General features: G+C 37.5%; 1 protein-coding gene across 4 annotated transcripts in view; it reads right to left on the bottom strand.

Annotated features, from left to right (window-relative positions):
- The window catches only part of LOC121644149 (neurocan core protein-like), a 57,708-nt gene extending 41,842 nt beyond the window's left edge, over positions 1–15,866 (bottom strand). For 2 of the 4 annotated variants that reach the window (XR_006011236.1, XR_006011235.1), the window contains exons 1-2: positions 15,479–15,866; positions 4,096–4,181 (exon numbers count right to left, since the gene is read on the bottom strand). Coding sequence is in view for 2 of the 4 variants with exons in the window: in XM_041991892.1 (XP_041847826.1) it covers positions 4,096–4,174 (79 nt within the window). In the remaining 2 variants the exon portion in view is untranslated. Of the gene's footprint in view, positions 1–4,095; positions 4,185–15,478 lie in introns of all 4 variants that reach the window. The other 2 variants (XM_041991892.1, XM_041991891.1) reach the window with 2 other exon arrangements.
- Positions 15,867–16,749: the final 883 nt, after the last annotated feature.

Here is a 16,749-nt window from a genome sequence, read left to right as displayed (position 1 = left end):
TGTCTGAGTGTGTGTTCACTCACTCTCAGACTTTTATACTAACACTTGAAACACACTCCAAGAGACCCTAGCGGCTCACAGGATCCAATTTAATTTTTACAGTTTTTATTGGTTTCTATTGAATTTTACAGTTGACAAAAATGACTGGATCAGGCACTTTAATTAATTCAAATGAAAATCCTGTTTCACACTTATTAATGCTGCAACTCTGCAAAACGGTCATGGTTCTGCAGATAGATATTAGCAAGTCACTCAGCTGGGTTGTCATAACGGGATCTATGTAACCATGACAACACCATAACCTGGTACAGATAAATTCCTACAACATAACAGGCTTCTGCTCTTTTATCATACCATATATGTTTCATTCAATATTCTAGAAGTTGTTGCATTGTATATAATGCAATTTGTTCATCCTGTGAGGGGGGCTAAATTTTAGATTTTTATTTTATCCTTCAAAGACTTGTTTAAACTATAAAAAAAAATTCAATTAAATATGTCTAATTTACAAACAGAGTTGTTGTATCAGATTTTATCTCACAATATATACAATGATATCGTAAATATATCTAAAGAACAAGAAGAAGAAGAATTAAACAAAATACGCACAAGAACTAACATCAATGCATCAGTAGTGACAAAATTATTTAGATTTTCTTATACATATTATTAATTTAATATTAATCATGAAACCTTGTTATTTTTGGTACACCTGTTTTTTTTTGTTTTGTTTTGTTTTGTTTTTTTTGTTTTGTTTTTTCCAAGTAAAATGCATATAGAACTTCAACCCTTTTAAGCATAGCCAACATAGACAGTATTTTTTTTCAGGACAGCCTAACTTAACAGATTGTGAGGCTAAAATGATGTAACATAAATTTATATCAACAGACATAGCACCATAAAGGCAAACAAACCAAAAAAATTAATAAATAAAAAATAAAAAAAAATTAAAAATTAAAAAATTAAAAGATTAAAAAATTAAAAAATTAAAACATTATAAAATTTAAAAATTTAAAAATTTAAAAATTTAAAAATTTAAAAATTTAAAAATTTAAAAATTTAAAAATTTAAAAATTTTTAAATTTTTAAATTTAAAAATTTAAAAAAGAAATTTTAGTGACCAGGCCTTGTCTCATTCTCTCAAGTCTTGTCTTTCAGGAAAAAAATGTTGGCATTGAATCAAACACAAAACAGAAAATATTTACATAATTACACTTTTTCCTCCGGGCATTTTTGCTATTTATAGTTATTTATGCTACTATTTATCTACTATTCTCACATAACCAATACCAGCTCATCTTGTTTTTGGCACCACAGTGCATCAAAAACATCTTCTTGGCTTTATTCCAGTCCTAGACAATTATTTTTGTTCTTTTCAGACAGACATGTTATTTTCTTGTCACTTATTAATCTCCTGATTGGACATTACTGTCAATAAACAATCTAATTTGACAGGAAGTGGCTTCGTCATAATTTCCAGGTCAAAACAGGTCTTTTAACGGCTTAGTAGTGATAGTGATCTTTTACAAAAATGTGATAAATTAATGCGTTATCGTGGATCACTCCTTGTGGATTTACCATATAGAGTGGATGGGATATAAATGCTTGGAAAAATGTCCATAGGTCATTTAAAAGGCAAACTATTGATCACAATTTACCTCAGGGAATCATAGATTACCATTTCTTAGAAATTGTTGACAATAAAAGCAATTGTTCTTGGGGTTGCTGGCAATTGAGCTGAGTTTTATGCGTTAATTCTTCATTCTTATTTTAACAGTCACTGATACAAAAAAGCTGCAATCATGATAAATGAGCTTTCTTTATCCACTACTGAAGACTGCAAAGTACAGTTGAAATCTCCAGAAACACATAGCAAAGGGCCTTAAGTTCAGTTTTTTTCCAACTTTCATTTACATTTAAAAAAAAATCAAGAAAGAAGCAAAAACATGTTGGTGTTAACTCTCAAAAATCCATAGTGAGTACACAGACCCAGTAAAGCTCAGTCAAATACAGCATGGGATGACTTGCATGGGAGACAAACAAAACAACCAATGAAAAACAAAAACTAAGTATTATTTTAGATGTTACACAGGGTGAGACTGAATCCCACTGAGACATTTCCATTGGCATTTAGATTTGATAGCTTTCTCAAGATGAAGCCTCTGACAGCAACTCAAAGCTGAAGATGCCCTCACTGCCTCCCTTCAAATCGCATACAAGGGAGTGAGAGTAAACCAAGAAGCTGAACTGAGAGATGGAAGGAGGACAGAGCTAATCTGAGCAAGAGAACGGTGAAAATTAAATCCTTTTGGATGACAAATATACCACCTTATAGTATGATAGTGAAATGCACTACAAAACAATGTATAAAAAGATGAAAAGAGAGCTGTAAATGACATAAAAGGATAATCTCTGTGATTCTCATACTCAACTCTTATTCTTGTCAGTTCTCCTTGAGAGTTCACAGAGTCTTAAGTCTAACGTGCATAATCTGCCATGTACTCTCTGAAAACTTCAGCTTTAGAGACACATCATGTATGATATTCTAGAAGTCAAAATACATCACACTATGTTTAGCCTGTTCTGGAATATTTAATTGACATATATGGCCATACCATATTGTGATGGTTCTTAAACATTTCTGACACTAATACATCAAGAGGCCACAGAAAGAGGAGAATTTTTTAAGTAAACTGTCCTGTGAAATCAGCAAATATATTCCACAACATGCAGAATTGATTCTTTAAAAGAAAAACTAAATATTAAACAAGGTATCATTTTTAGTATATAGGTATCATACATTTGGTGAACACAAATCTGGACATTGAATGAAGACATATAGGAGTCAAATGCTTTTATGCTAGGAACTTTTGATGTGCAATACCACACAATACAATACGATACCATATGATACAATACGATACCATACGATACAATGCGATACCATACGATACAATACAATACCATACGATACCATGTGATACAATACTATATGATACAATGCCATATGATACCGTATGATACCATACACTTAATTGTCAACATGGAGTATATTGTTTGGGGCTCAAGTGCTGTTTTAATACTCTATAAATCAGAAAACAAAAATTTAAAAAAAGAATTAGATTTTTTTAAAGTGCTTTAAATTAAGTGGTGTGTGATATATAGGGACAAGCATTAAATCCCACACATTTTTATTTAAACCTACTCCCTAGTAGTATAAAATTTTCTGTTAGGTATTGCAATAACATTTTGTCTGGAGGTTTACACTTTAAAAGAACAATATTATATGTTTATTTTGTTACACCTCATAGTTCATACTATATATTTCATTTTCCATAGTTTGATTGTATTTGGTTGTGTGCATTTGGAGCGACAGATTATAAAAGGCTGTCTTGTCCTTATATTTTTGTCTTTAACAAAACACAAAAAGGGGGTAAAACATGACTGAATGCAGAGAAAGAATTTTATTAAGTAAGAAAATTATTTCAATTCTGGAATAAGCAATGTAGGTTCAGGTTTAATGAAAATCAGTGCTGACCGCCATCATGCAGGCCAATACAAGAAAAAAAAAAAAAAAATAGAAAAGAGAAAAGAGAAAAGAGAAGAACTTCAGTCGGCTGCATAAGATACCTTAAAATCCAACCTGCTGTTCTTAGATTTTTTTTCCCCTTTTGTTTAATAATTAAGAATTTCATACATGCTTGTGAGGGAACAGATGGTCAACTAAACTTGCATAAATGGCTTTGGATGGGTTCCAGCTAAGTCCCTCTGAGCATGTATGCAAACATCTTCAACGTGTCAGCTCTCATAACGCTCATATTAGTATAGATCCATCTTGTTTATTGTTTGTCTGTGGAAAAATGTATGAGTGAAGTGGTTGTTATGTATTCAGATCAAGTTGTTACCACAGATTATCTCCCCCTTCTTCCTCTACTTTAACTCCCTATTCCTCTTTCTTTAACTTACAAGGACATCGTTTTTTACTACTGAGTATTGTTTCTTCACATGTGAACCTACTGATTAATTTCTTCTAGCCCTGGCGATGAAGTAGGTGAAGGCAATGAAAAAAGTCTGGGGAGGAGACATAGAACTCACTCAAGTCTGGAGAGAGAAGCAGCCACAGGATCAGAGTGAAAAAGGTCTGCCGCCCAGCTGCACACTGACTGAGCATCATCCTCAACCTGCCGAGAACGAGTGGGAAGAACACAAAGAGAAGAACAATGTGAATAAGTTAAGAAGATAGACTGAAACAATGTTAACTAAAGACCAGCAGTATTTAATTACATAACCTGGATAAGCATATCTAGGTGCTCTGTCAGTGTTAAAGCCCACATACACAATTAAGTTTATATTTCATTTGCTGAAATGTCAGTCCATCTTTCAGCTTAATTACAGATATTAAAAGTTAATATCTTCACTTTTAATCAAACTTGTATAATCAAAAAGCCATTTTAAAAAAAATTTATGCAAGAAAATAACAGACATTCACATTTATCCCCCCTTTATTCCCTTACGAATTAACATGATCACTGTTTGTAAATTAACACAAAAAAATATGAGAAAGTCATCTTTACCAGACATTAAAACTTTTTTCTTATTGATGCAATGCAAGGCATGAAGCAATAAAAAAAAGCCACCCCCAAAAACTATTCAAATGAAATATGCAAATATTTTAGTCATTTGATCTAAGTTGTGACTTTCTTTTAAATTTACATTTTATCTCCTGGTGTAAAAGGTGCATTGGATAGTATTGAAATGAACCAGATGAGGTGACTAGGCCTGTCTGCTCCAGGATGGACACCCTTCCTTGTGAGGTGTTCAAGGCATGTTCCACTGGGAGGAGACATGCTGGACGGTCTACATCTCTCAGTTGGCCTGAGAGAAGTAGTCTCTTGTAGTGTAGGACAAACTGAAAGAAGTGGCCAGGGAAAAGGTGAATCAGGACTTCCATGCTTAAGCTGCTACACCCGCAACCTGACCTTGGGTAAGGGGTAGAAGATGGATGGATGGATGGATGGATGGATGGATGGATGGATGGATGGATGGATGGATGGATGGATGGATGGATGGATGGATGGCCATGAAATGAGGTGTTTTAACAATTCATTCTATGTCAGTGTGAATCAGATAAATATATGTACTCCAGTTTAAAGTACATTTCTTTCAGAATTTTCCCTGAGCTGGACTGGAGAGGTAGCATGCATTTTCCTTAACATCCCAGTTAAGAGGAAAACTTTTTGACTCATTTTCACCCTACTAAAAGGAAAATGTGTTTGCACGTTTTTGCCAACTTTAAACATGTTTTCACACACTCACACAGATGCCACTCTTCTTGATGACTAATGCTCATCCTCATGAGTCTTTTATTTTATGTCTACGGTCTTCCTTTTACTACCAGCTTACAACTGTGAGCACCTATAATAAAATATTAATAAGGCCCAAAATAACCTTCAGCCCTGAATCAGTGAGAAGTCAGTGTCAGGCAAATGTAGATAGTTTCTTTATTGGTTTGAAAATACTGTCATAAACAGACTCAATGCTGTCCAGGCAGAAAGCTTTAACACACATTATTTTGTGTGTGTGTGCGTGTGTGTGTGAGGCTGTAAACTGTTGGCACTCAATGAGACAAGGTGACTTTTGACTCTTCTGAAAATGGCAGGAGGCCCTCGTGGATACATCATGTGCAGAAGCACTTCTCTCCACAGTAATGTTTCCAGCCAAGATCCTTTCTTTTACTTTAGCTGTATCAAAATCAGTATTAGTTTATACAAATATTGCTATGCAAGACATGTCCACACCAGACTGGAAGACCTGACAAGATCTTGCGTCACACACAGAGAACAATAAAACTAATGGAGAAGACTGGACTGTGTCTTAGTGCAACATTATGACTCTAAAAGTACCTAAAAGATGGATTTATCTTTTACTTTACTGCAGTAAACAGTAAGTCTGCTGCATTCCTACTGCACAACATTGAGGAAATCCAACCACACATCAAAAATGAGTTGCTGACTTTGCCAGAGGATTTGGCTTGGGGCCCAAGCTTCACAGTTCAATGAAGAGATGCCTGAAACAGATCCTGTGTGCAATGAAGATGAAGAAGAGAGTATGCACTTTGAAGAAAAAAACTATTGTTTTGTCGTGCTTATTTTACAGGAGTTAGGAACATACATACATTTAATTTTTAATTTAACAAATTTATAACAACATAATGGCATTTATGATGACACATGAGTTAGCGAGGTGCTCCAGAGGACTCTTTAAAGATCCTGAAATTAGGTAGAGCAGAAATATGCTGTCTAGATTATGGCTGTCTCAATTGCAGTTATATAAACTAAATAATTCATCCCAGAAAGGCTTTTTTGCATTCACCAAGGTAACTGCAGCTCATGCCAATAGCATCCCTGATGCTTAGAAAGAAGATTATGCAACAGCAGCTCAACCCTTTATAAATTAGAGGTATAATGCTAGCTTTCTTTCCTGACCATGTGAAAGCTTAGTAAAACCTTCAACTGTATAAAACCAGAGGGTGTAAGTTGAAGGAAAGCATTCACTTGCCAAACTATATCATCATTAAACAACAATTTGTTGTATTGGTTTTAATAGTGGGCAGGCATCTGAGTTTTAAAGTCTTGAAAAGGGGATTCTGATGTGAGTAGGACACCGCTGTGCCACACACTTTGAGGCATCCCATCTAAATATGGGTTAGGACCTTGTGATTGACTGTGACAGATTGGGGTAAAACCATTGGACTTTTTGCATGTTGAAGGCCTGCATCATTAGTTGAGCTGGTGGGGTGGCTGACAATAGATTTCTAAAGCCTTGGAGAGGGTCAGGACACCAGAGAATTTGCCAACAGAAGGCATTAGGGTGCTGTATCTAAGGGCCTGGGACTGGCAGGGACCCACCAGCCAGTAGCCACACCTATAGTACAGATTTTGGCCTAAGGACTTTACTACGGATGCTATACAATATACAACACTGAACGTGAATTGACAGCAGCCATTCAAAGTTTTACCAGAGGGGATTTACGACACGTAGTGCACTAGTCATACAATAACACCAGCAGCATACTAACTAGTACCATCTTTTGTTAAGGACGAGACATCAGATGTTTTGAACGCCTCCCTTCAAATGGCCCCTCTTCAGTCTTTAGGGCACAGTTGTGTTTTGAAGAGAAAAGAGCCAGAAGTCTGTAAAATGCTTCAGTGAACATCAATGTGGATGTCCATCTGACACATTTTCACGATGTTGTCTGAATAGGATGCATTCTTGGCTCATTGTTAGAGCTGGCCAGCGGAGTGACAGAGATGTAAAGAGAGCTAACAGACGAGGCTGGCAGACCTACATTATGGCTCAGCACTATGCTGTCACTTTGTTAAAGCGAGAGACCAAGTGGCCTCATGATCATCATGACGCAGGCAAGATGGGCCCCTCGACCCAGATTTCCTTCAGGTCTGCAGTTGGTGGGAAAAGTGCTTGAAGAAAAAGTATGAGAAGTATGGAACACATCCTGTCAGCCAGCGATCTGGACAAGACGAGTCTGTGCAATGAGCATAACATAACACATATGAGCTTGCATATATGAATGTAATCACTGACAGGCAAAGGTTTTTCTTAACAAGGTCAGGTCATATCCCATGTTGACTTATGAGACACACAAACACATATTTGCTGTTGTACTGGGACAACTGCAGCCCCATATAAGTCCTGCTTTGCTACAAATGGATGAAAACACTTCTCAACACTCACTGCACTTTTTACATCATTATGTTTGCTGTGACCATTTTGTCTAGCAAAGAAATTAACTGTCAAATGGGAGAAGAAATCCATCACCAAAGTACTTTTTCCTGGAGGAAAAAGTCCTGCTGCAGACAGATTGGGGGCAGTTCTATAAGATGCAGAAAATGTGTTGACCTGCATCAGTATACATAAAAACATTGTAGTGGAACTACAAGAATCAGCAATCTGGAGAAGTGTTTGATTGGATTAATTGCAGCCCTTTCTGTCGTTGCCTCTTAGAGTGAACTCTCTCAATATTGGACCAATTCCAGACAGCTTTCTTCCCATTAAAAAGTATTTAAAAGTACAATAATTTTCCTTTAGTTTAGTTTTATTCCACTTTTCATCTCTTATGAATCTTTTTAAAGCAACACTATTGAATTTTGAAAGATTTTTGCCCCCTAAAACAGGCTCATTTGACATTCAACTTGCATCCTGTCTCTTTTCCAAGCTCTCCAGCTAGTAAAAGGTAATCGAATGTTAACTCTTGCTCTGTTACTTTCTCTCTTTCTTTTCTTTGCTTCCTCTGACAATGTCCTCTTGGGGTTATTTTCCTGAATCAACCATGGTGCAAGTTCAAAACGGCCACCATGTTGATATCCAGTTGCTGGCATGTGACACGGTGTCGTAAGGCAAAATGCAGTTGTCACGTGATGCTCACATAATGAAACACAAAGTTGTGAAATGCAGGTTCTCAATTAAGAACATGAAGTGTTCTTAATGTTCTTAATGTTAAATGTTCTTTATTAGTGCCGATATAAATAAAATATAAGCATTGATATTGTGTTTTTCACAGGAAATTTCAAACTCTTAATGTTGATGGATATAATGGAAATTCTAAAACTGGCAGAAGGACAAAAGTAGAACCACTTTTACAAGAAAAATTTAGCCTGTCTTTCTTCTTCTTTCCTCTCCTCCTGGGACCTGACAGGAAAAGGTAATTCCTTTCCTTTCCTTCATCTTTAATCATATCTCACAAAACTATGACCCCCAGAGAGTAGCAGCGTGAACAGCAGAATAACAGCTCTAGATAAGTGACAGACAAAGTAGTGTGTGGAGGAAGATGAAGGAATAGCCCTGAAAGGAAGGTCATCTTATCAACATTTTGACAATAACACGCTATGATGAAAGCTCTTCAAAAAGGCTGCTGCGGAAGCTCTGTAAGTCTTTTTAATTTGCCTTTCAAAAAATAGAAATGAAAACCGTAGATTGTCTATGATGAATTTATGTGAGGCTGAAATTTGAGTCTGCTGGCGTCTGCAGAGAAACAAGTTTAATCCATTAATTTAAAGGATGTAGGAAAATCATTGAGGGACAGTTAGTTAAAACAGTGATTAAGTGCCATAAAAATGATCATAAAAACAGAGAGCATGAGCATTAATTGCTTAAGAAATGAAAAATGAGAGATGGAACCAGCAGAAAGAAGAAGAGCTGTGCTGAATCAGGTATTCACTTCCTGCTCACAAACAGTCTTTGTGCTGGTGGTGACTAATCACACTCAAAGCAACTAATGACTCATGCAGTTCTGGCCAAGGATTCAGATGGAAGGAGGAGTCTGGAAAGCTGCTGGTCCCTCCAGTTCAAGATTACACACTCTGTCCTCTCATAGTGATGCCATTGATCTCATTGGGCATAAGGACAGGGCTTATATAAGCCAGCCAAGGTATACTGTTTTTATATTTATGCAATAATATGGAAAAAAATAAACAATTTAGGTCCATCTTGAAGAAAATTTGACAATAAGTTGGGTCATAAGTTGGGTTTGTAATAACTGTCAGTATCTACAACTTTCCTCTTGTTCTGTTAATCATCCAGCTAAAAATTATACTGTACAGTAGGTACTCAAGAAGGATTGATGTTTAATGCATGTATCAGTGGTATCTGTGAGAGAGTGACAGCCCTTATAAAAGCCATCTGTTTCCTGCCCTCCTGTAGTGGCATTAAGCTGCTGTGGAGCAACATTCAGCAGACCTGCAGCAGATGATCTCTGATGTCTATTTTTTTCTCTCTGACTTTTCATTCTCAGCCTCTTTCTGCCACTGCCATATGTGTACTTTTATTATAGCTTTGGCAATGTGAGACATGTTGTTTGTTGGCCAAATGTGTGTTAGACAAAGGAATAGTCAATTAAAGTCCATTTGATTAACATGTTAAGGGGTGTCATTATTATAAATGTGTGCCAATAAATATGTGAGAACAGAGTTTTGTCACATAGCTTTTAATGAAAACTATACTGCAGCCTCGGTGGAATTAATCAGTGCTAGGTTCTGTAACACATCAAAAAAGATCAAATTACACCAACATCAATCAGTATCTAACCCTGTTGCTGCAGAGGAAAGATTTTCCCATCACCTCAGAGTAAAGTAAAAAGAAATCTATGTCCAAATATTAAATTCTGTAGTTAATGAGTAAGACTTTTTTTTCTTTACTGTCCAAAGGACTCATTTTCTGGGTCCAGACACTTGTATCCATCCACTCCACACAGGTATCTGATTCATCATTACACAGGAGAAATGTTTCTCAGTTCACTGAGAGCACTGAGAGAACTACCGATTAGTCAATCAGCACCATGGGAGAGAATGACAACACTGTCAAGTGGCTCACTGGTTCCTTGTGATTACAGAAATCAAATCTCCTGCAAAGACATTTATTAGAGTGGAGGCAATGCTAGACTTAAAAGGGAAGAAAAATGTAAAGCTTTTTTTCCAAATACATTATATTGTGCACATGCTTAAAAAAATATCCTTGTCACTCACTGGCCTTTTCCAGAGAGTTAATTTAGTTGCAAGTAGACATTTCTGGTTCTGGTTGCCAAGTTAACCCTTGCTTTATCATGTGCAGTGCAAAATGTGTTGTCATCCGTCAGTCATGTCCTTGGCTTCCTTTGATCAATGTCTCCTCAAGCTGATTTCAGAATAATTTAATTATGTGTCACCCATATTTATCTGGCCTGTCAGTGCTGGTGCTACAGACACATTGCCGCTAGCCAAAGAAATAAAAAGATGAGACAGTGAATAAATTATTAACCACTTAGTTTTTTTGTTAAATTATGTGATTGTGATGATAATGTGCTGATGCATAATTCTGAATGGATGTATCATTTTCAAATATTGTCATTTCATTGTTTGAAAGTCCTGAAATTTGCATGTATTTTTTTCATGAATCATTTCACTTCTCCATACAGAAATAAGTTGCATTATATCACAAAAAAAAAATGCTATTTTTTCTTTCCAAGTTTCTAATTGTGCTTTAAGTTAAAAAAAAACTGTAAATGTATTTTTTACTTTAAAAAAGGAAATGTAATTTCACGTGATTTTTCTAACCAGTTGTTCTCTGTTTAGCTGTTTTGCTTTCCACTAATATTCAAAGAGAATATTTGGCTCTCTAATGAATGTGTCATTACTTAAAATATCTATGCCAATTGACCACAACATTAACACACCTGTCTGATATTGTCTTGCCTCCCTTGTGCTTTTGTTGGGTCTTGAGGGTTGTGGGGCCTACATGAATTGAATTTCTTACAACATACTCCACAACTGCATAATCAGATTTGTAATCAGGGAATTTGGAAGCTTCATCAACAACTCTGGCAATGTCAAGTTTCTCAAAGCCATCATGCAAAACATTTTTTGTATGATGGGGTTTTGCAGAGTTTTTGCTACATTTTAAAACTGTACCCAAATACAAGCAAAGAAAAAGGCTTTCCAGTAGAACATGGCAATGTAATAACATGATCAGTGTTACTGCTTTTGTCAGTAGGTTTAATGATGCAGCCACAAAAAACAAAGAAAGAAAAAAAAAATCTAAAATGGCTCTTAAGTTTTACGTTCGCATTCGCAATTGTCATGGAGCTATTTGACTTCTTGTTTTCCTAAAGATGTTAGAACAGTTTTTAAATTAGTTTAAATTATGAGGTTTTAATTATTTGTAGGTAAATATTTCATTAAGTAATTACCTAAGCATCAGAGGTCAGATATTAGCTAGGTTCTGTTAGCTTCCTGACTATATGGCTTCATGTCAGCTGTTTCAGAAGGGGTCAAAGGTTAGGGTCCTGCAGTTAGCCCTGAGATACAAAGACAACAAAGGATCAGGTGCATGAGGCAGAGCTCTAATATTGAGTACATTAAACTTGTAGTTACACACACACACATTCTGTCTCTTCCTTTGCAACAACAACACACTCCACAGCAAGACCACATTTTTTATCCAGAGAACGAGGTGGTCAGAAAAGCTAGCAGCAATGAAATGAAATGGAATAATAGGCACAAACATGGACATGCTGGTGGGACCTCATCCAGGAAGTCCTTGTTTTAATTATGTGCTGACTCTGTGGAATATCAACGAGGCAAGGAAAAAAAAAATGTGCTGGCTTTCAAGTGTTTATCACCAGTGTCAAATGCCAAGCGAGTAAGATGCTGCTCATCATAACATCAGTACCTGACGATAATACCGCAGAATTGCTGAACAGAGATGTTTGAAACTGGATATAAAAGAAAAAAAACAACAACATAAGCTTAGTAACCTCTGGACCTACAAAAAGTGATTAATTATTGTAATCTATGTGTCGAGGAGGCTGATAACACTGTGATGCAGCCTTAAGGAATTTCTTATCCAACTGTGAAGCCAAGCATTTTTCTTCCACCAGACCTTCGAGAAGAGCCCCAGGCCAAAGACAAAGAAAGGGACCTTTCTCTTTGTGTGGGTGAGCTGTTCAGCTGTGGTCTCATCTATGCTTCTAATGATTGGCCTGGTGGGCTGCTTTAGTCCCTCCCCAGCTAAAGACTGAAGTTGACTGATGGATTGGTGTGTCCAATCCCCTTTGGGTTTTGGTGGCAGGGCACTCAGTGCAAGCGGGTTCCATGGATAGAGGAAGGCAGATTTTGAGATTTAAGTCCCCATCCAGCAACTCAGAGCACAAACTATTCACTGCTCTTATTCTGTTTGCAGTCAAATCACTGGACTATGAGGTTTGGGAGCTGTCCAGTGCTGAAAACAGGAGCAGTTTTAACTCCAGTAAACGTGAAGGTATTGTTAGTCCAAAAATCTTTTCCATCCTGGCTGTAAACGAGTCACAAAGTTTAAAGAGATCATAAAATTGTACTCTAGCTCACAGTCTAGTTCAGGGTCAAATCTCCAGTTTAAAAAAAAATGTTGCACTGAACAACACTGCTCATATCCTCAAAATGAAATCCATCCATTTTAAGAGTTGCATAAAGCGAAAAGCATTAGTCTCTTTCAAAGGTGAAGCTTATTTTGATCATAACTTAGCTTCTATACTCATTTGCATTTATATAGCCCCATTCTGTTAGCTATTAACTCTGTATTAGAGGAGGAAAAGAACCTATAATTGCCTAAGTGACATATAACACTGTGCACTTTCTTACCGTTGCGAATCATATTATGCTCTAACTCAGAATTACATTTGGCTTCTACTGGAAATACAACACCAGTTTAGGCTCTTTAAATGTGCTCACACAAAGTCACTGAAAAATCTACCCACTGAGCTGCATGGATGTACTATGTCATTTCATTCATTAACAACTTATAATTACCACAATAAAATAAATAGAAATGAACGTAACTATTTCCCCAGTCTAAAATAAATTGTGAAAAAAAGAAAAAATATTGAATTACCTCTGTGAAGGCAGTGGTCAAATATTTGGCAGCATTGGTTTGTCTGTCTGTTAGCAACAAAACTCAAAAATGTATGGACAGATTTTCATTAATTTTTTAGAAAAATTTCAGAAATGGAATAACAAGTGATAACATTTTGGGGGTAATCGAGATCTCTGCCTGGATTCAGACATTTTTTAAAAGATTCTTTACTATGGGGAGATAGGGAAAATTTTCCCTTAGAGCTTCTAACTAAAAAATAATGTCCACAATTGTTGGCAAAAGAAAATTACAATAGATTAGTCTGCGCTCTTGAAGGGCTTCTGGTTTACAATGACATAATGTGTAAAAAAAAATTGATTTTTGCTCAAAGATCTACCAAAAACATTTCTTTTCCTGGATGATTAAAAACGTTCTCCATGCTATTACGACTATCTCAAAACATCATGCATAACCCCTGTCTTCTGAGGATAAAGAGTGACTCTAAACAAGAGGCTGAATGGCTGCAAAGTGAGTAGTAACAGACAGTGAGACAGATGAACTGAGCTTGTACTCTATTTTAGAATTAGACCTTTTTCTTCCTCACTACACCACTTTCCGATCCCTCTGCTCGTATGAGTGCACTCATCTACAAGCTCACACATGCAACTCCTGTATGCATGCTATCATGGAAGCCCCCCCCCCCCCCCCCCCCCCCCCCCCACACACACACACACAAGCATGCTCACTTGCGGAAAGAATGAAAAATGCATTCAGTAAACTTTTAGCTGCGGCTCTTTGCTTTATTCCTTCCTATTCTCTGCTCCATCCACAGACAACACCTTTCTGGTTCGGCCACTTCTCACAAACATACATTTACTGAGCTCCAGCTCCTCCATAATGTTGGGTTGCCTAGTTAACCTTTTCCTCCTTTGTCCCACAACACACTGGTGGTGGATATACTAACAAGGCCAAAGAAGTAAAGACTTGGACTTCTCCAGACTGAAGTGGTGAATAAAAGCACATTCGGCTTTATTGGGCTACAGAGGCTCTCAAATTCTCAGATAATACAGCTCATTTGTCAAGGTGACCCAAACTGTTGTCCTTGCTCACTGTGATTTGTACATGCCAGTGTTTGTTTACAGAGCGGGCGCTCATCAATATGGAGTTCTGAAAGATCTGGTTCCTTGTTCGGCACCAAGCAATCAATCTTTGTAACCATCATTTTCCTACTTTTTGTATAATTCAGGACCAAAACAAAGTTGGTTTGCACAGACATGAGGTACTTCAATTTGAAGTGGCCAGAAGTAATCTCAGTAGAGTATTTTTGATCGCATGCCCAGATATGAGTTCTGAAGGTGGATCAACAGCAGATCTGATTTTAGCTGTTATTCAACACATGTTGTCTGTTCAGCAAAAGGCTTTGATTAACATAAAAGATTTCACAAACACCTGTTCAAGTGTTCAGATCTGCGTCCACAGTGGCATCACCCAACAGAAGGCATCCTCACCTCCATTTTTTTTTCTTTTTCAATTTTGTCATCTGTAAATAAAGACTCAGAAGACTCCATGAACCAGTGTTCTTGTGATCCAAAGACAGAACCAAGAAAAGGACACGTCACCAATGTTACTTGCTAAGTTGATGATTTATGCATGAACCTACTTGGGTCATAAATATAGACTAATATTAAAAAGCTTTGATCTGTAAATAATTAAAGACATCCCAAACGGATGCGATTCATGTGTGTCTCAGAAACTCATGCTGTGATCGTGGTCCGGCGGTTACTTATTTTAATTAATTGTAATTTGCTTATGGTAACATATCGCAAGGATACTCGAAGGATACCCCCCCCCCCCCAAAAAAAAACCACGCACACGCGCGCACGCACACACATACACACAAATCTTGTTTTAGTTCAAGTTTCTACAGATGAGCATTTTCCCCCTTCTTTTTTAATAGCAGCCATTAAAATGGTCCGCCAGCAGATGTGCGGTATCAGACGTCTCCGGCCACCCGGTGACTTGAGCATTAACACACTGACCAAATAACTGATTTTATAAAGGATGCAAGCTTAAAACGATATTTAATCGCCTTTGCTCTTACCGTATCTAACAGACCCAGATGAGACTAACTGGTGCAATCCTCAGGAATGTCAATGAAAGCTTTGCGCCTCGGTGCAGGTGCTTTCCAGAGCTTCCCGGTGGGTGCGGAGACGGCAAACGACGGAACAAGGGTAAAACAGCACTTTGCGGAGGCAGGAGAAACTAGAGTGAATGTGAGCACGAGTTTTTACTCCTTCCTCAATCTTCTCCTCACCCCTCTGAACGGCAGCCTATGCGCCGGTCATCCCGCCAGACACTGATATCTGCCAGTTGGGAATAGAAACACGGAGAGAGAGAGAGAGAGAGAGAGAGAGAGAGACTCGTGCACGCACAGACAGCAAGGTGCTCCTTGCGTCCCCCTCCGCACCGGCAGCAACACCAAGGGAGAGAAACAACATAGGTTTGAACAAAGAGGCAAGCGGTGACAGGCAGACGCAGCGCCCCCATTCAAAAAGGAGCTGGGAGGCAAGAGTGGGGGTGAAAAAGAGAGAGACGGGGGATGGACTTTATGAGACCATAATCCGATTCCTACATAAACCTCATACGCTGATCTGGTGTCTGCATTAAAGTAGAATTTACCCGATGAGCCTACATGACCATCAGATGAACCCCCAACACATATCCTCATGGCACTTCCTCAAACAACCTGTTTCTATACATGTTTGTGCATATCCTATAAATGCCACTACTTAGGTGATTACATATGACCCTCAGGCCTTCAGTTCAGACTAACTAAAGATCATGCTGTACCTATCCAATTAATCTGTGCAGGGGTAACATGTGGTTAACCCTGAGCAGCTTTGAGCCTAACAACTCATCAGTGAAAACACAGCTGCTACAAATGTACCACCAAATCTGCCAACAGCCAACATCTCAGTGCTGCATTCGCATCAATACACACCACACTGTAACATTCATTACATTGTGAAGACAGAAAACAAGTTTGCTGCAATGACCACAGGTTCAACTCTTACACTGATTTCTGTCAGTGATAAAGTGAGAAGCGGTGAAGCAGACTGCTCTTTGTTATTCATTGGGTCTGCAATTTCTCGTGCTCAGGATGGTTTGAATTATGCATCTTCTCTTGTGTAACAGAGACAGGAGTTGGTTTAGAATCACAGTAGAGCCAGTATCACAGTTATCTCAATAGGTCCAAACCAAGGTTTTCACTGACTCTAATTTCTTTTCCAAATCCTGAAGAACTGAGACATTTAGTTGAGCTGGTACATAAAAAAAAACAATGACTCATTCAAAACAATAGGGAAAATTTCA

This window comes from Melanotaenia boesemani, chromosome 8, assembly GCF_017639745.1.
Source record: "Melanotaenia boesemani isolate fMelBoe1 chromosome 8, fMelBoe1.pri, whole genome shotgun sequence".
Lineage (NCBI taxonomy): Eukaryota > Metazoa > Chordata > Actinopteri > Atheriniformes > Melanotaeniidae > Melanotaenia > Melanotaenia boesemani.
The sequence above is the reverse complement of the archived record's forward strand: the minus strand, read 5'-3'. Positions and strand labels throughout refer to the sequence as shown.